Source organism: Pelecanus crispus, chromosome Z (genome assembly GCF_030463565.1).
Source record: "Pelecanus crispus isolate bPelCri1 chromosome Z, bPelCri1.pri, whole genome shotgun sequence".
NCBI lineage: Eukaryota > Metazoa > Chordata > Aves > Pelecaniformes > Pelecanidae > Pelecanus > Pelecanus crispus.
The window spans coordinates 424,024-445,143 of NC_134676.1; the positions used below are offsets into that span (position 1 = coordinate 424,024).

The 21,120-nt window shown below is 39.2% G+C and overlaps 1 protein-coding gene across 1 annotated transcript in view; it reads right to left on the bottom strand.

Annotated features, from left to right (window-relative positions):
• The window catches only part of MALT1 (MALT1 paracaspase), a 35,723-nt gene that overhangs the window by 12,650 nt on the left and 1,953 nt on the right, over positions 1–21,120 (bottom strand). The window contains exons 2-10 of the mRNA XM_075726652.1: positions 20,822–20,988; positions 15,352–15,473; positions 14,072–14,222; positions 9,848–10,026; positions 9,178–9,274; positions 8,418–8,450; positions 6,817–6,843; positions 5,667–5,702; positions 3,620–3,823 (exon numbers count right to left, since the gene is read on the bottom strand). Coding sequence (XP_075582767.1) covers positions 3,620–3,823; positions 5,667–5,702; positions 6,817–6,843; positions 8,418–8,450; positions 9,178–9,274; positions 9,848–10,026; positions 14,072–14,222; positions 15,352–15,473; positions 20,822–20,988 — 1,016 coding nt within the window. The remainder of the gene's footprint in view (positions 1–3,619; positions 3,824–5,666; positions 5,703–6,816; positions 6,844–8,417; positions 8,451–9,177; positions 9,275–9,847; positions 10,027–14,071; positions 14,223–15,351; positions 15,474–20,821; positions 20,989–21,120) is intronic.

The window sequence follows — 21,120 nt, forward strand, 5'->3', positions numbered from 1 at the left end:
CTATGAGGCTATTTGTAAGATTCCAATGGTTACCTGAGACGGGGTAGTTTCAAGAGAGTTAAAAAGGAAGTTAAGCACCAAGTGTATGACTCCATGTCAGGTCCTAAGTTAAAAGGAAACTCTCAAATTTGATTTCCACAAAGTTTAGATCTGGGCCTAAATCAAGATTATATTTGAGATTTTATATATATATATATATATATATATATATATATATGAGTGTATGTTAGATATGTAATTGGACTGACTGAAGGCAACCAGTCTCTTCAATGTAAAGCACGATTTATCAGAGTATTTCCTCAACGAATAGAAATATTTCAGAAATAACAACTACATTTCTTTTATATCCTTGGCAGATGACTGTGCTATGCTTATGTGATGAGTACCTGCAACAGTTAATATGTTGAGCTCAAGATCAGAAATAAATCTCTGCATACCCAGAGTAAGTAGGGTAAACATGTTTGGAGGGCCTCATTAAACACTTTGACACAACAATTTTAAGTAGGCTCAAGTTCCTCATAGAGGTCAGCATTTAAGTGATATCTGCCTCCCTCTTTCTCTCTTTTTAAAAGAAAGCAGCCTAACTATTTTTAACCTTTAACACATACGGGTGTATGCTTTTACCCTTTGTGGAATACAATATTGATTGCACCCTACATTTAGAACAACATAAACTAAGACATTAGAGGAGAGAATCATCATCACTTTGTTTACTACTCCTGCTCTTAAGGAACAGTATCTGAAATGCCACTTTCCTGGCAGTAAGAAAGAATTACACAATGTCGTCATGGGCATCATGAGTATGTGTAACAAGGACTAAACAGAAGTAGTCACTATGCCTCTTCTATTTGGAACTATGCCCACTAAAAATGCAATAAATCATTATCTATTTGTACACTGACAGCATCTTTTATATGCTTTAAACCATTAATAGACACTATCCAGAAAGAACAAAGTGACCATTTAAATTAAAGTAGTTATTGCCAAACACTACTGAAAGAATGGTCTGCTTACCTTTCAGAAATATCAACTTGCTGGAAAAATACAATTGCAAAAATATGCCTTAAAAGAGCTTTCATATGGTGCTGGTGAGAAACTCATTAAAGCCTTTCAGTACTTTATTTTCTAAATTCATGTCAACAGAAAAATAGAAAAATAATTGAGAAGGTGCAAGAATCTAAAAGCTCATTCAGATGTATAAGCACATCTATTTCCCAGGGAACAAAAAAAGAAAGCTGCCTTCACAAGGTCTACTAAACTTTACTGCTGTAATTAGTCTTCATGTCATGCAAGTTTTGGCTCTGACATAAATACTGAAATGTCAGATCAGCCAGTTCTGCACAGCCAGAGCATCAGGTAACACACCATTAAAAAAGTCATACTAAGAAATAATCTGACCTTGTGTTCCAAAAACAAATCAAATAATGTTTTCTCTGGTGGGAGTTACTATAGGAATTCTGCACTTTAAGTAGGACAACTGGCAGAACTTTTTAGTCTCTGTTCTAAATAATTTCTGGAGTTGTTTATGCAATCTCAGCTTTTAGAAAAATGACAAGAATAGCGGCAGTCAGCAGCAAACTCCTCAAAGCCTACAGAATAACTCTTCCTACACTCCAAGCCAGGTCATTCTAGGCCTTTTTCACACCAGACATGAAGGTTTTTGCTCTGTGCATCAATTCCACCATGCCCTCCCCCAGACAGCAGAGCCACCAGTTCTGTCTTGTGCTTTGTCCCTCCAAATCAAGTTTATGCAAGTCAAGGAATCCCAATACATGAGTAACCATCTAGGAATCAATGTGTATCGGTAGCAGCAATGCATACCAGACCCAATGGTTAGTCATTATCCCAGCAGAAGGCACCTCCTGCGCAGTATGTGAAGGAGAGCTTAAAATTATTACTATTACTCTATTACAGGTATCTTATAAATGGATGTGTGACTCAAATAACAAAAAACTTAGAAGAAAAAAAAGATGTTAAACACATCTTTTAGTATGCATACTTTGCTTAATTTGTCCTCCTATAACTTAAACCAATACTGACAAGATCCGGTAGTACAATCATTAACATGATACTGCAATTTAGAGGTGAGAGCCTTGGATTTTTGTGGGGTGTTATCTTTAAGTTTCAAGAGTTTAAGAAAAAGGAAAAAAAAAAAAAAGAGGGCTGCTGCCTGCTTAAGCCGCATAACCACTATTAAGCTTTCCATCTAATGTGCAAAGACACACAGAAAGAATAAATTTTACACTCTGTATTCAGACCTTCCACAGAGCTGTGAAACAATAGCTGTACCTGACTTCTGCCCAAACAGGAATCTTAGTATTCAACTCAGTGAAAATTCCTTTATTATTGACAACTGCAGAAAGTCAGAACCTGAAGTCCGTAGCTTACCAATTTCTCAGTTAATGCCTTTCCTTAGGCAAGGTATATTCTGCAAAGGATAACATGAATTCTTCTCTGTTTTATTTCACTTCTTTAAAGTGCATAGACATAACTTAAGAGAACTATATTTTTATTTTATATCAACAAACTTCTTTTCAATTTGCTTTTTGAAGCAGAAATTGAGGTTTGCACAACTCCCTCTCACTCCCTGTCAAGGACTTTATGAAAAACTCTGCTAGTCAGGCCAGCATCACAGTAACTGAAAGGAAGCAGCAATTCAGAAGAAGGATTTTGACTTAACCTGAAAACTTGGCAAAAAAGAAGAGGGCAAAAGAGACTGCATCCAAGCTGTTGAGTGTTATGCCCTAACTCTAAAGCACAATGTTTGTCTCTTATTTCTGTACCGCGTATTTTAGTTGGTAACATGCTCCCGAGACATAGGCGTTGCTGCTGTGCCCCACTCTCCTGCGCCCCTCGCCCCGCAACACACCTGGCATCAGAGTGCAGCTCACTGCCAAGGAAAAGGAAAGCACCGCTCCTCCTCCGTTCTTTACAGAGCTGGCGAGCGAGGACTCAGAGAGCAGAGCAGCCCCTCCCAGAGAGCGCCAGAAGGATGGAAATCCAGAAGGAAATAGCATTCTGCAGACATCCAGTAGCAAGACAGGGGATGAACAGAAGAAGGTGTTTAAGAGGTCTCGGAAAAGCAGCAAGGACTGCTGCCCAAGGCTACATGCAGTCTCGTATACCGCAGTTACACAGTTTTCAACTACTCTGCCACTAGCTCGTTTCCATAACGCACCAAGACAGGCGACACAACAGACTGTTCTTGCTCTCACTTAAAAGACTCCTACAAATTAGTACTAATGACTCCTTAGTACAAATGTGCATCTTCTGCAGAGCACGCTGTCATATGCTATACAGATGCAGCAGGTTTTAGCAGTTTTAGCAAACACATCAGTGCCATAAAACAAAAAACTGCATTGCAGTTTTACATGTTGTTAAAAAAGTTGAAACATTTTATCTGTTCTAAGAATAAAGAAACAATAACATTTTAACCAAGATCAAAGGATATGCTGGTGGGTGTTTGTAACTGACTTTTCCCATTCCATATATGTGCTATTTACCATGAAGTTTGTTTCACTATCACATATAGTAAGCTGGCAGAGGTAAATACCAGATGTTTGCGTACTTGATAATCACAAAACTGACCTACTTCAGAAGGGGTATCACATCTTCTTACCATATACTCCTTTGTCCAGGAGAAGTAAAAATTCATCCACTGCATTTCGCATCTCAGACTCAGTAAGATCCAGCAAAGAAACAACTTTGAAATCCAGCTGCCTTAGCAAATTGGTCAATTCATAGACATCTACCATCGGAGCCTTGAGCTGGGGGTGATTCCAGTAGCTCATATTTCCTATTAACAGAGCTACCTTGTCTGTTGCTGCAAATACAAAGGAAAAACAAAACCACAGCACGTTTGTATGGTTCCATATGAACCACATGGGTTCAATACCTTTAAACTTAATTTCTCCTAAAGTGAAAATAGTATCCAATCTCACTTCAGGCACAATATTTTATACGATTTAAAAAGTCATTCTACATCAGCAATACGGCTTAACTCTCTTCTCATCCAAAAACCAGAAAAACATTTCAGCATGGTCTGACAGTCAACATATCTGAACTGTGATGCATCTCAGACTGGATAATCTCTCAAGCAGCAAGTCACTAAGGCTATCTCCCATTTCTTTCATTTTCTGAAAGCACAGACTATTACCGAATTTCCCCATGCAAGAAGCAATTTAATAAACGTGAAAATTGATATGGCAAGTTGCCAAAGCTATGGCCAGTATGCTTTCCCCCCAAAACCAAAATTTTCTTATGCTTCTTAAAAAACAAAAAAACCACCACACACAAAAGACCACTTTCACACCTCCATCTCCCACATCCTTTCTCTCTAAAACACAGTACATTTAGGTGGAAACTTTTACAAGTCAGAAGTAAAAAGTCTGTTTTCTGTTTGTTTATGTTTCTTTTTACTGTTGCTCTGCTCAGAAACAATTATACAGAGAAATGAGAAATCTACAAAATTCGGAGGGAAGTCTACTGATATAGTTTGAGATACATTCACTTTGATTTTAATAAAGTCAGAAGAAATTGTCATAAGTAAACAAAGCAGCAATGAAAGGGGAAAAAAGCCACATTGACAGAAATGCTTTAGAGACCACTAGCCTGATTTTTATCAAAAAAATTGCACACTAAGTTACAGAAAGGCCCTTATTCAAAGCAAGGCACTTTCTCCCTGGTTTGTTACTTCTCCTCTCCAACAGGAATTATCGTCCCCCAGCTCTGGTGGCAAATGAGATCACGTGAATGCCCCAACCCTCTCCCGTCACACACAGCTAGTTGCAGAGGCGAATCTGTCCACACCCTCAACGTCTAACATCTCACCTCCTTACAACAAGATGTTTTCAACATTTTTGCAGCTGGAAAACCTCCAAGGTCTTGAACAGTGTAAACTATTTTAAACAGCAGAGACTAAGTGACAGTGGCATACTGTCATTGAAAAACACTTTTGAAAGTACAAGCTTTCTAATTATTTTAGAAAAGGTGAACCAGGGCTGGGGAGCACTTACATTCCCTCTCACACCGATGAGCCTGAAAGAGTGGTAAAATTTTGACAGAGGCCAGCAGCCTTTCCCCCTGGTTTAGCATTAACAAGACAACATGCCTGGCCACAGTCAAGTCTACCATACACATTTAAGAATGCGATTAAAAAACCCCAGCAACTATTCTTCATAACACACATATGCTACCCATCTATCTTTATGAGCTTCAGCTCAGGATCAAAGCATCCACACACTGTGCACAGGAAGAGCTGAGCTTGCAGGGACACCATACCCTTAGCAGACAGACTAGCGATCCTTTTCATCACATAATCCTCACACCACTATCTCCAGCTGTTGAAGTATTCAAAGGAATAGAGTAACACACTGGCTAAGGTCATGGCCAGAGGAATTTGAAACAGTAAACTGAAAGAGATGACAAGTTGTAGACGCTCCACCGAGTCACTAAAAATACTGGTGCCCTCATCACAGTTTACTACTGAAAGGGCATGCGAGCATTATAAAGGACTAAAAACACACAGAAGTCTCCCTCCCTGCAGCTATTTACACGCACTACCGTTATTTCACTAGCAGTGGCAGAAGCAGCGATATTCAGGAGCAGCAAAATCTATTTCCTAGATATGAAATACATACATTCATTACAGCTACAAAAGTACTTACCAACAGGTCTGTGATTTGATTTTTCTTGTAGGTCTGCTTGAAACAGATTAAAAGAGCAGAGAGTCAGTAACTACAGTCATAGTTGCCGATGTCAGAAAATGAACCTCATGTTCCATACAGCCATAGTCTATTGGTACTGCTTTGCCTAATAAGTTACTAGTTTAAGGCAAAAAAAGTACGTTGTTTTGTTTTGGTGGAGTTTTGGGGTGTTGCGTTGTTTACCTGCCCAATAGGATATGAATAGCTAGTTCTATAAATTAAGAAATAAGAGATGCTTACAGTATAATTTTGAATCTCACGAACTACACATCAGCATTTTCAGTAACACCCAAAACAGTTCATCCTCTCCAAATGAAACGCAGACATGCAAGATGGGGGATGCTTAGCAGGGATGACTACCTGTATGTGAAAATTCATTTATTTTGTACTTCACAGAGGGATGGCAGGGCCAGTGCTCTGCCAAGAAGAACAGGTAAAGAGATATGCCAAAGCGGTACACTTTGAGTAACATGTTATGTATCCTGACAGTACCACTTCAGCGACTAAAACTAAGTCCTGTCAAAAGTAAACATATCTTTGATGTCTAACCCAGGAAATTATATGACCTTTGTGATTTGAGATTTTGGGAAGACTGCATCAGGGATAATCCCTTACGGAGTACCATTCCAGATCTATGTTTCTATAATAAACATCAAACAGGCTTCAAATCGCATTAGCTCACCCCAACATGAATTTAAGAAATATACCAATTCAACATATCATGGGTGACAGCCAGACACCCTACATCTTTTTCACCTTAATCATCTGACAAAGCAGCAACATACTAAAATTTAGAGTCCAAAGAAGCCACAGACAAGGAAGCAAAAGATAATTCCTTCTCTATTTGTATAAGTATACATGCAGTATAAAAGAGCAGCTGCGTGATTTTACAAAGATAATAGCAACCCTATGATTCACTATATTCTTCAAGTTAATTTATTGGAACCAGAAAGCTGTGCTGCTCTTAACATGATATCTGCCCCTATTAAATCCCCAGTTACAAATACATCCAAATAATGTAAACTATATACTGTAACCCAGCTAGGCTTCAGTGATTTGTAACATAAAATGAAGATGCAAAATTAAAAGTTTTTCAAAACTTATCACTTACCTGGTTTTTGAAGGTCACTTAGATCTTCTGTGAAGAAATACACCAATAAAATTATAGTTTAAACAAGAAGCAAAAAATACATTTTTATTAAGAAAAATACAATTGCCATGCCATTATTAATAGAAGCTGCACGTTAGAAAACAAACTACCTTTCTAAAAGGCATTTCTGTAAATCTAACCTTTCATATGTTTATTCCACATGCAGAGAAGAGAAAATCCTACATCAATATACTAAGCTATGCTAGACACAGCATTATAATATAGTAGATCTCAAAACAAAGGGAGAAGCACATACTATGCCTCAATCCCACAGGCATGCAAGCAGCTTGAAAGAATAAGAAGCAAGATGCCACAATTGCCCATTTGAAAAATAGATGTTTGAAGGACTGCTGAAAAAGCAACATACTGAGCAAGAAATCTTACTTTGTAAAGCCATATGTATTCAGAAAGACTTCAGATACAATTTTCAAACATTCTAAGCTACCACAGGTTTCACCTAATTATTCTGAGAGCACTGGAAACTACGAAAAAGAAAAATAGTTTATCTGAAGCACCAGAGCTCTCTTAGAGCAGGCCGGCTCCACGCAGGAGCCCTAGGCAGACCTCTTAAGCTGCAAAAGCAGGCTCAAATATCCACGTGGGAGACTGTAGTGACCTGAGGTGACACTGCTGTAGGGGTTAACGTAGCTTAGCAGCAGAATGACGATGCATCCAAGCAAACTGGAGTTTGGGTGCAGAACCCCACAGATAATACAGTGGTTACCTTCTGCTTCAAAGGGTAGCTGAATGACAGGTAACTAGGAGGCTTCTGCATAGCACTCCATCAGGTAGTGCAGACACCTCCAAGCCAGAAAAGATGTGAAGGCTTAAAAAGAAGATCGGTCTCGGAAGCTATGCCATGGGAGTGGCTGACACAGGAACGTGTGTCACTTGTATGTTCCAGTGAGTGACAGTACACAATCCCCCCACAATGCTAAACCTTTAACAAAAGGGCTAAAGGGGGACATCAGCTCTGATTAAACTTTGAACAAGAAATGCTGCAGAACAGCTTAATTCCAAGAAAACTATGATTTTGCGATGCTCAGCATTCAAGGGATGGTATCAGCATTAAAAGTCACAATACGCTGCTTCCTCCCCATTGCAGCAATGCAAAGGAGGACAGAAATCATCCTAATAAGGTTGCTGGTAACACCTCTTGCAGGCACAGAGCTGACAGCGGAACTAGCTCTATCCAGCTTTCTAACGCCACCCAGGTTCCTAAACATCTTCAGCTTTTCTTGCAAGGATGTTGCTTCCTGAGTCCAGCCAAAGAAATCTCAAGATCTTTACATTTCACTAGAAACTGTAAGTGCAGGACACAAAAACAGTGCAAAAATCAAACAACTTGGAAAACTACAGAAGAAGAAAGTAGCTTGGTTTTTCTCCTGTGTGCTCTAGATCATGGTAACAAGGCAAAGAAGAGGGAAGCACATGCAGAAGGAATGTTGCATCACACATCAGTGTTTTAAAGTAGCCTGAAGTTCTTAACCCACATGCTCAACAGTCTATTGTCCCTGTCATTAATTTTTTAAAATTGATTCACAACTAAAGATTTACTTTACCTTCTCCGCACTCCACTGCCATAGCTTTCCTTCCTTGTGTTTTAAGGGGGGGAAAAAAATTGGAAGACAATTGCTCTCAGTTATGAGAGTTAGCACACAAAGTGGAAGACAAAGGTCACTTCCAAGCTTCTCTGCAATCTGGCTCATTTTATAGCAGTATAAATCAGCACTGACCACAACACTGTATAGTAATTACTACCAAAACTCAGGAGTACTAAACTAGAATATTTCTTAGGATAGGAAAGAACTTTTCACATGAATTATGCAATAGCATTCCCGCATAGATCCGAAAGCTATACAAACAGATCTCCTCTTTAGTTGACTGCAAATAAATGCACACACACTAAACCGTGTTATATTCATTTATTCTGCTTGCTATGAATAATCTCACCTGTCCTGATCGCTGAAGGACTCAGTGTAACACAGTTCATACCACCAACAAGGGTTAAACTGTTGTTTAGTTGACAAAAAACATGAAGAAATCAGCTTGCAATCTGCTGACAAGCCACGTACATGCTAGCAATGCCAAAAAGTGGTAGCATTTCTATGCTGGTTACCATAAAAACCCAAAGCACTTTAACTGATAAAGCTCTAAAATTCCATTTGCTGCAAGCAAGCGCAGCTATTTTAACAAATGGATAAACTAAAAATACAGAAGGCATGTGCTTGGCTTAATACTGAAAGCTTCAAAATTAAATTCTAATGATAGGGAAAATATTGAAAAATCAGCTTACCTATATCAAACAGAAAAACTCCTTACCTATAACGACTTCTATCTTCTTGCTGTCTTGATCTTCCCGGTCATTGAATACGTGACACCAATATGTCCCTTGATGTTCCACATCCACGTAAGTTACCTATGCAAGCATCATCACAGTCATCCCGCCAGACCCTGTATCAGTTTCATTTAAGCTCACGTGCAAGAAAGAGTAAAAAATGAGAGCAAAGCCTAAACAAATCCAGAAGCTGCCAATACCCTCATTCTTCAGTAAGCTGGACGTGTGAGCTCTAGAAATGCTTTCAAGAACTGAAGAAAGAATACAAATCCACCTCACAGGCTTGAGATGCATTAAGCACTGAATCCAACAGCTCATACAAATCGGAGTGCTTTGCGGTGCAAGATAGAAAGAGAGGCTTTCACTTTTATTGATACTTAATCTTTGTTACGTCAGTATGTCACACGAATCCAAAATACACTATAGCCTTACATCCCATGACTACCTCCTGAAACATGTTCGGGATTAAAATTATGTACCCAAGAGCCTCAGAACAGTATGGGCAAGTAACAGAACAGGAGAACAACTTATAGCGAGCCCTTCCATAAGAGGTTATCACGGCTACGAAGTTATTTTCTTCAAGGAAGCTTTATGTGATAAGTTAAAGGTGGTTACACATTAGTCCCCCAAGGCTGGGACTTTGCAGTAACTTACCATGTAGATATTTTTGCTCCCATTTGCCAAGGGAAATCCATTTCTGAACCACTGGTAATGAGGAATTGGGTTTCCAACAGCTCCACATTCTAGTACCAAAGCATCGCCCACTGTCAGGTTTTGTGACTGAGGCTGAATGCAAATGCGCAACTTGTTTTCAGGCAAACCAATTAAGCTCCCTTAAAAAAAAGGAAAAAGAAAAGAAAATAACGGGTGAGACAATCTAACTGCATATAGACTAACAAGAATTGATGACGTACGGCCACATCTTCCTGTAACTACAACAGACTGTTTTAATAGCAATGAAAGTAAGTTACTTGCCCTTTAAGAGTATGCTAAAAATGAGTAGCGATGGCTTTCCAGTTCTTCAGTTGAAAAGTAAAAAGGAATGCACATTAAATACACCCCAGAAGTAAAAAAAGAGCAAAGCCCTCTTTGCACTGATTTGCATTATCCTCCTGCCTGTAGGATTACACAGGCTCCAGAGAAAGGCACAAGTACAAAGAGTGGCTACTGAAGGATGGACTGAGGATCCAACTTGTGTGCAAGTGTGGACACAGGAATAAGAATTTAAAACTTAAAATCAGTTAGTTTTAGCATATCCCTATTCTTCTCATTCTAAACTGAGCATCAAACCTTATGATAAATACACTAAAAAAGCCCAAAGCTAAATACGCTTAACAAACACCAGCCACTGACATGTCCCCATATAGAAATGTCTTTGGGAAAGAAACCTATTCAGAAAACCCTAAATGCATTAAAGACTTCTCCAGCTGATGTAAGTTTCTATATATGATAACATTTACTGAAACAAAGCGTTGAAATTAATTTTTAAAACATCCACTACACACACATGAGTGCTCCACTGACAAAGTTTCTGATCTCTGCATACTGAAGAGTTCAATTTACTGGCACATACTACAGCAAGCCCAGACCTACTGGTAAAGCTCACACCAGTGATGTTTTATCTCAGCTGCAGGGTCACTCAGCTTTACTTTTAGACTACATATGTAGACACATTTCATCATCAGAACTATTCATGACTGACAATTAGGGAGTGATGACATTTCCCTTTGCACAGTAAAATAAAGGGAGACAGTGATACGGATATCTCTATTCTGCTAGTGTCTGAGCTTCTTGGTGCATTATAAACTTGAATTTCAATGATTTTACAAACAGATGTTTCATATTTATGATCAATGTTGACTAGCGTTTTTTAAAAGAAAGCTGTATTTCCTAATGCAGACTTAATACCGGTAAAAAGACTGACAGATGCCTGGGCAAATATTCTGTTCTATGCCCACTGCTGTATGGCATCTCACATACAGAAACCCAGGCTTATCATGTTCTCTGTCAACTTCTATAATGGTGTTGGGGTTTTTTTCTTACAAAGAGCTTTTTCTTCTGTAACTTTTATCATAGACAAGACTTCTATATGTCAAAAAAACTTTACTCCCTTTCACTCAGTTTTCTACACAACCTTCTCTCTCTCTCTCCCTCCCTCCTCTGAATGTCCCAGTTTGATAGCAGGATCTTTCAACAAAATGTAAAGAATTAGTTTCCCTTTAGGGCAGAAAGTTCAGAAGTAAGATAAGGTGGAAAGGAACTGCTGTTGTAGACAAATTAAACAGCATTAGTGTTTAAGACAAGGAACACAAGAATTACAGGTAATGAAAGAGATCATGAGATTGAAAGATAACATGGTTTCTGTCTCCGGTGTGACCCCTTACCTGCCATCTCATATACAGGCTGTCCTTGGTACAGCCTGTTGTTGTATCACTCACAAAATACACTAACAAGCCTGTAGCAGTATCTTTCAGCATTGCGTCTGGCTGCCTCACTGATCACAAGCTCACAAGACAGCTATGAAATACAGCTTTTAGAGAATGGAGAATGGTCAAGCTCTCATCAAACAGAAAGCCATGAAAAGAGAGGAAGGAAAAAAATATCTGAAAAAAGAAAGCAACCAAGGGAGCAGGAAAAGTAAAAGAAAAAAACCAGACAGTCAGCAGCTGAAATAGAGATTTCATACCTAGTCAACGTTTGCAGAAACGGTACTGTCAGTGTCATCTAGTTCAACCAAAACATCAGTAATCCCAGGCCAAATGTTACAGGAGATGGAGAGCATTCATTCAGTGCAAGCACTACCTACCCCTTCCAGGCTTCTTTGTAAGCACCCTAAGAGGGAAAGTTACAGAAAGAAGCAATCCATCCTGCCCCTTATCCTTTTACCCATCACCAAGACCTAAACATGCTGAAATTCATTTCCACTATGGTTCCTGGTTGGCCAAGAGTCATGGAACATAAAGCAAGGCACTAATCTGTGGATATCTGCTGCCCTTCAGTCATCAAAACTTTTGCCACAAGTGTGAAACAATATACTGCTCAGATTTTTTTTTAAAGTAGTCATGACAAGCTTATTCATCTCAACTTTCTGGTGTAATCAGCAAGATCTAAAACTGCAGGTTTCTAACTGAATAGCACCTGAAGTAGGAGCAAAGGAAAAGCAGAAGAAATCATCGCTTAGATAAGGGACCGAGAATATGTTTGAGATTAAGATGTAAAAAGGTCACCTCAAATGACATTGCAATAGCTTTTGATCTTTTACTGGAAGATCAATTCTCACTATCTCTTCCTGACATGAATAATTTTTATATGTGGGATGCAAGTGGAAAACACCTTTGACTCGTGACATGAAACAAAGTAAGTACTCTTTGCAGTCTGAAGACAGTGCAGTTGATTTCTATCTCACTCATCTTTAGGCCAACAGCCAGCAAGTGGAGGCTATTTAATTAGAAAGTTTATAAAGGGTGGACTTAGTGCATGAGTCAATGCCTGTTTAATGCAACTAACTATTCTGTAAAAAACAAACAAACCAACCAACCTACACACACCAGAAAACAAAAAGATGCCACTCCAGCAACCTCAGAAACTGGAAATAAATGCACAGTATTCATATACTAGATCCAATAAGTAAATTTCCAAGATTTTCTTTACGTTCTACTAACAAATTCCAGTACTAGCCAGATACTGCCAAGTAGACAGCTATTTAATCTTATTTGCTTTCTGCTATTATTCCATTCTCCTCACACTTCTTCCACTTCCATACTTTCATCACATATGCTGCAGATGGAGATTAACCTGTCACTGAAGCAGAGGTGTCCTCAAGCCAGTGCCATAAATTCATAAGGACTTACATTGGTACAGTTGAATTACTATGGCTTTTATTATGCAGGTAACACACATTTGACTGTTAGCTGACCATTTATAAAACCCATGAAGATGCAATTCACACGAAAAAGACTCAGTATAACTCATGTGTTTCTTCCCCTCATAGGTTTACTTCAGAAAATTGTTGGCATGTCTTCACTACTACCTGGGTTGGTTATTTGAAGTTGAAAAGATTGCATTAGCAAACATATATTCTGCAACAGATATATCTATGGAGCCCCAGACTCTCTCTTTTGCCCAGGTGTTCTGGCAAAGAAAGAATGTGCCGGGCTTTGACTAATTTACCTTTCCTGATTGGTACACGTCTAAGATTGTGATAGCCTTATTACGATCCGAAAAAGTGACTGTAAGGAAGATCTATCACTTTGTTACCTGCCAAACCTTATTCCAGACCTCAGTCCTGTTTCCTCAGAGTGCAGCTAACCCTCCTTCCATTCCACAGTATCTAGGTTTTCTAAAGTGCCCAGGCCTCCAGCAAGCATGCGCTTCTGTAGTGTACTGTTCTGACCTTCTAGGTAAGGTAGGACTTCTTTCTAGGAAGGCAGAGAACCTCATTACATTCTCCTTTACCCAAATACCTTTCTTCTCAGACTGGCAGCACACAGATGAAGAGGAAACAAACAGTCCTGACTATTAGGCCAGAGCCCATGGGGCAGACATTCAAAACAGACTGTGCGAGTCCAGTCACTAGCGAGTTACAACAAGAGGTAAGCAGGTAAACAACAAGAGTTAAAGAATTGCTCTTCTGGTCCAAGAATTCTCTAAGAATTAAAAGGATCTGAGACTATGTACGTTTTCCATCTATCTATTCTTATCCACCACTGTGGAACTTCATTTCTCTTCTGTTTTTGTGACCAGCATAAGAGCCCAATAATTGGATACTGCATTTTGAATCAGCCCTCTTTCACAGCTGTGCAAGACAGCAATGGGGACCCAAGTGCCTCTAACAAGTGGGAAGACAGACTTTCACAAGACAATGTTTTTGCCACTCACCATGAGATGTACCCTGGAGATCACAAACTTCAAGTCGTGCCCACCGACTGAACACAAAGGAAGATTCACTGTTCACTCGACAGATGTAGAAGCCAGAATCGTTTACATTCACTGGATTCAAAACCAGCTCTGGAGAATTGCCATGGGGAACCTGAATTACAAGTGAACCAAGAAATATTTAAATTCAGATTGATTTAGTCTAAGCCAGGATCTAACATTAGAATATTTATTTCAATATCCGTAACACCAGTCTCAACTTCTACATTTACTTGAAACTTTTGGATGAGAAAGTCTTGTCCTACGTATTTAGTAGCTCAGAGACAGGCTTTCTTCCAAGAATAATTCATATGCCTCCATTTAAGACAATTCTGAGCTTTTTAAGTCATTCACTCTTCCTGAAATTAATATTTTTTACCTTTCTCCACAAATAACTCTGAATAATTTCTTCAGCAGTACTCCAACCAGCATGTGTGTTATATTCAGCTCTAGTCTTAAGATATATTCAGCTATGACCAGGAAACTGTAACTTTCTTTCACAGAAAAATAATTTTTTACTACATCTATATTTTAACTGTAATGAGCAGGAAATTACTGTAATCATATTTTTAAGCCATATTTTGGATGATCTAGATAAACTTTTAGAAAAGCGTGGAAAATGAGTTAAAAATTTCAGTCCTAACAGCAATTTAAAATATGATAAACTTACTGCATTTCTAAAAATAGTACTTACAATAAAATAACATTAAGAAAAAAAGTGCATCTTGTAGAAAGATACTAGGACCAGAAATATGGGCATAAGTGCTGCCATTCAAATTCCAGAGACACCAGCTCACATGCATTCCAGTATTTTACTGAAGAATTCTGTGGCACCGCCGAGCTCAGGCCTTCAACTGTTCATTCTTACTAAACCAGTTTCCATCTGTCCAAGACCAACAGTGACTGGATTTGTTCCAGTGTGGAAGTTTCTCAGTAGCCTGTGTTAAACTTCTTGGTAGGCCGAGAGACAACTAAACTTCGTTTCCTTACTGTCACATTCCAACATTAGCCTCCAAGGACGAAGTGGTCTGAATATAAGGAACCACCTTGCTGTTTTAGCACGCTGATAGGGTCATTATGCAGCATTTCTTAAACTTCTATTTTTATTAGTATATATAGCAATCTTCTCTCCTTGTAAATAAGAGTAATGGTCTTAAAAAAAAAAACAAACCCACAGTATCATCCAAAATCATTACCTATTATTTTCACCATTTAAAAACCCTATATTCGGTATCAACTATTACCTCTTTTTCCTGTTTGAACCACTGGTAATGCACAAATGGGTGTCCTGTTGCCCAACAACATAGCTTGACGACCTGACCAGAGAGCACTGCTTGAGAGTCTGGCTGTACAACAATCTTTATACCTTTAAAAAAGAGTTTACACGTAGGAAAGTTATTAAGAAATAAAATTCCACAATTTAAATTTGCATTTAAATTGTCCTTTGAGCAAAGAAAGTTTCTGCCATTAAATATACTTGAAAATAATTTGTTTGTACTGTATATACACCGGTTCCAATTAGTTCTATGACTTTAAGATACTCAAAATTGTCTTCCATTATACAAAATCCATGCTTAAATTGATCTCTACAGAGTTTATCAAAGATTTGAAGTGGATCATTCAGACATTTTAATTTTAGGACACTTCAATCCCTTTCGCTCTCTACTCAATAAAGCAAATAATACTTCCAATAACATCACAGATCCCTTCCGGGAAATGTATTCCCAGTTTTAAGACTTTGCTCACTCCCAACAACTTCTTGGAATTGTTAATCTTCAGATTAAGATTAAGCACAGCCTGAGGGACGGATCAAGACAGTAAGAGTTAGGTTAACTACAACATAGTGCATTTTCTAATATTCCTCATGCAACCTGATCGGTTGAAACACTGGTTTCAGCTTTATGCCTTTGACTCCTGTAGAACACAGGGCTGGGATTTTCTTTTGCCAGTCTGCAAGGTAAAATTTTCCACTTCAAATTTTAACTGCCAGGAAATAGCATGAGTGAAATTCTGACACCGGTCTATGATCCAGTTGTTTTCTTAACCTAGACCATTCCAGAGATCTAGTTACCGCATGACCCCAAACACAGATCCACTGGTATAACCAAGGTCATCAGAAGAAAAGGAGGGGGTGGAAAAAAGTCAACTACAGAACAGGAAGTTTAACCTCACATTGCTGTCAAAGAATACATGGACCTATGACCAAGATGTTCAGCAACACTGAGCTGGTAAGCCATCAAAAATCATTAGTTTAAAGCATTATTTGCTATGGATGGTAAAACACATTTAACAACCCCAGCGGGCCACAAGCAATACTACACATTAATGACTAGTTGCTACAACACTAGCGTTGTGGGTTAACCCCGGTGGGCAGTTAAGCACCACACAGTCCCCCACCCCCAGTGGGATGGGGAAAGAGGGAAAGGAAGAATAAAACCAAGAGAATTTGGAGATCAAAATGAAACAAACAAACAAAAAATAACAGCAATTGTTTAATAAGTGAAGGATGAGTGGAAGAATACGGAAGAAAACAAAACAAGTGACGCAAGGGCAACCACTCACCACCTCCCATGGACAGACCGATGCCCAGCCAGTTCCCAAGCAAAAGGTGGCTAGGCCCTCCAAAAGTCCCTCTTTCCCCTTTTATTGCCAAGCATGACGTCATATGGTACGGAATACCTCTTTGGCTAGTTCGGGTCATCTGCCCAATTGCGTCCCCTCCCAGCCTATTGCACACCCCCAACCTATTCACTGGGGGCGCAGAGTGAGAAACAGAGAAGGCTTTGACGCTGTGCAAACATGGTTCAGCAAAAGCTAGAACACCAATGTGTTACCAGTACTGATTTGGTCAAAAATCTGAAACGCAGCACCATATGAGCTGCTATGAAGAAAATTAACTCTATGCTAGCTAGGCCCCGTACAACTAGTTACAGAAAAAGCACAGAAATAGTGAACGGTACAGAGGCACTTCATTACCATTTCATTACTCTCAGAAATGAATAATCGGATACAAAGTAAGTATACATACCAAAAATTTCTTTTTTTTTAAGAGTCAGTCTAATTTCCCTGTTTTGGGAGAAAGTAGTTCCTTGTTTACAGTTGCAGCTGGAAAGTGTAGTCTGGTACAGAAGCAGTATTCCAGATTGCTGGGGGAATAATCTTACAGAATAGTACAGAGTAAACCAGAAGCTGTGTAAAAAAAATAGCTGCAGAGAGATTGCAGATATCCTGGTACGAGACTCAAGATTATAATTTGCTCCAAGCCTTCTTATTACACTCTGCGAGGAGTTTTCTTTTTGTCTGCTTTTTTCCCCCTGATGTGTTTAATGGCTTAGTTGCACATCAGAACTTTTTCCTAACAGAGAATGTTTTGAGGAAAGAAACCATAACAATTTGATCAACTGGCTGAAACCTTAGCAAAATCCCATGTGGTCAACAGACCGAAACAGAGATTAGATGACATTTGGAAACCACATAATCTTTGTCTAGCAGGGAAGCGAGCTATATTAAGTTCCTCCACACGCAATCCTATTCTGAAATAGTTGATCGCGCAGGCAGTCAAAGCAGCAACAGGACTTGAAAATTACCTGCCTTTCTTTCTCTAAAATAACTTCCCTCTATACCCTAGCCCTGAAGATCGCTACCTCATTTCCTCATTTAACACTTCCTCCGCTGTTTTTCATAGTTAAAGGGAGTGTGTTAAGTACAGTTTTTGAGCATCACAATCACCTAACATTAACCAACACAAATGGGAATTATATTGTTTCAATTTAAAGGACAGAAAAATTAAGAAGACTTGCTCTTTCCAAAGAATTCCACTTTTTTTTTTTAAAAAAATCTCTCCTGACTTGCATCACTAACATCTCTTTAGCAAGTACTTGAGAAAAAGAAATTCTCTGAACGATTAGTATTTTGCACTCCTTGGAAGTATTACAAACAAGTTCTAAGAAATCTGATTCATAATTTCTTCAGTTTCATTTATTTTCCTGCAATTCATTCAGCAACATGCAGCTACTTCCTGCAAGCACTGCAGAATTTAATGGGTCAAAAAGAAAACCTTTTGGCTCAGTTTTCTGAATGATTACTAAGATACACTAACAATACTTTGATTTTCCTTGGAAAATGCAAAGCTCAAGTTTTACCACTGAGGATTGCAAACTGACATTTATGGTTACCAGACTTCAAAACACGCAGTGCAAATTAAGTACTCGTAATCTTAACTATAAGCCAACTGTTATGTTCTTAACTTACACATTGGTAAGCTTTTTTGGTCATTTCTGGAAACTCAGCCTCAGTTACGTTCAGATTGAAGTGCCTAAACTGCTGTAGTAAGAGACCTGCCTGCAGAGGAAAACCACCTCTTTGCTCGTTTCAATCCCCACAACTCAGTGAGGCTGCACAAGGACTAAACTGCAATACCACAAACTGCATATTAGACCTTTTTTCCTTCTTAGCCTGCAAGAAAGCTCTTTGCATTTCATTCATTTCCAGCAAGTTCGCAACCTGACAAGATAAAAAAAGGGAAGAAAAAGGACAGAGAGGTGACACAAGGAACAATATGCCTAAGGCTTTCTCACTACCAAAAAGGAGAAGTTTTAAGGTTATTATGACTACTCTTTTGTGTCTTTATAGGAAGAAGATCTTCTATGGACTTAATGCAATGTGACAGGCAAGCCTCTAAGCTCTGAGAGACAAACAAGCTCTGGAATTTGGTTCTGGGAGCCTATGATTCTCCGAGAGATCCCTCGTATTGCTGCAAACAAAGTGAGGTCCCAGCTTGTAACAATGCATCTCTGCCATAAAGGTACTGAGGCAAAGGTGCTTTGGCATCACTGCCCAAACAGACCACTAAGCAGCATCAACACTGTACATAGGCTCACAAAGGTTTGTGTCTTTTTAACTACATCAACACGGCTGGTAGAAAACAGTCCAACAAACCAGTATGACAGCTACAAAGGTCTTATATTAAACAATGCCATTCCTAAAGGAATCTGAGCAACACTTAAGCTCTTTTTGGTATATTAGAACAGATGGGCAGTTATGAATTCGCACTTTGACTTCAAGCATCAAACACCCTGTAACCTTTAAATCAACTCATCACAAATATCAAGGCCTACCACTTATTTTTAAATAGTTTAAAATTCTTTTTGATGTAAACTTTCTTCAGATACCCTTTGCTTTGATTTATCTTGGTTCCAGTTTCTCAGTCTCTAAGAAGCTACCCAGTCCTCCTTAGAGGAGGCTGAATCCATTCTATCACAGACCATACTGTTCTGCAAGAGATTAATTTGTAACAAGACCATCTCTGCAGTTCCAAGGGGTCTTGACAAAAGTCTACTTATTGGCTGCTTCTCCTCAATACAAGGATATCTTAGCTATCTATCCACTTCCCTAATTGATAACACTACCTCACAATTCTGCTATGTAGCAAGTTCCTGCTTTACCCAGGATTTAGTCTTCATTACATATTTCAAAATGTAAATTGACTGACAGCCACACAAAAATCCCTAATTCAACGGTGGTGATACTGGAGATGATCACAGATCAATCAAGCACAACATTTTGGCTCCGTGCAGGCATTCGGCAGTACAAATGTGAACCAGGACCACTCTGCCAGTAACCACCGTATGGAGAACAATAAAAAGGAACAAGCAGGACAGCATGCTACCACCTATGCCTCCACCTCAACTCTTGCCCCTATGAGGGCAATCCAGTCACACTGACGTAACACCAGTTACCTTCTCCCTGCCAAGCCTACAGTGATATCCTTCAGCTAGACTAAGCTATCACGTAACTCAGTCACACCTCACTCAACACACCATGGTCCTCCTAGTACAGGAAGAAGCAGTAGCCTTAACTAGATGAAACAGCTGCAAAGCATTACTATAATTTACTTGAAAAATTCCAAGGTTGTCTTAACAATGGTTCTCAGCCCATGGCTTCTTTTCTCACACTGTCCAAAGAACAGGACAGCTATCAGTATGGCAAAGAGCTTGCTACTCTCATTTCCACTCCCTGCTCTGAAGAGAAGCTTTTGCAACTTCCTAGTAGGCTGAATTTTGCCACATCCTGAAAGAGAAGGACATAAAAAGGGCCCTGGTTTGTACTACAGCAAGAAGCACTTGGTCTAGATGGTCTTACCTGTGTATCCCCTTGCATTGCCCCACTTCCCAGACTTTCTGTGAAGAAGCAAGCTGAATGTGTTAGCAGAAAATAATCTAGTTCTATTCGAAGTCAGTCTGTTTTTCCATCCAATTAGCAAGTTGGACTGGATCCAATACGCACTAGAACTGGCACTAATCGGACCCTTCCCCTTCAATTAGGGTAAACTATGAAATGCAGTTAACAAAACCTACAGCCCCGACAGATGGCTGGCAACACTACTTGTCTTTCTAACTCAACCATTTTAGTTCTATAAGCATCTCCCAAAGGCATAGTTTGATACAGAACCCAAGTCAGCAGAGGGAATGACAGCACCCGCCATATCCATGCAGCCAAGTCCAAGTCTATAACAATACTGCATTAAGCCTGCTTACCTACTTGGCTTACTTTTAATCCCGGAATCATATGATTACCAATTAGTATGGTAATCATATGAATACCAACTACTAGAATTCAAACACTAAACATGTTTTTACTTACTGCAGGAAACAAATACTTCAGCGTTTCCAGTGTAAGCCATACAGTTGCAATGAAAGCACAACCAGAACTGACCTGAATGGCTGAGACACTGAAGAGCCTCTGTATGCTCCAGGGCCTGCAAGAACTCCACAAGCTCCACCACAGTGCAACCCCGATCTCCCAGTAGTTTCAGGAGACTCCAGCTGGGACTTCCTTCTGGCTCCAGCACTTTGAGGGAACACTGCTCTAAATCCAGCGGGCTACAAAATAATACGAGAAAGTCATGGCGTAGACCTTCTTACTACTTTTTCCTCAGAAAGAAGCAGAGTTAAAAATCACTTGCAGACAAGCAAAAAGATTAAAATAAAAACAGACATGGGAAATTCCTAGCT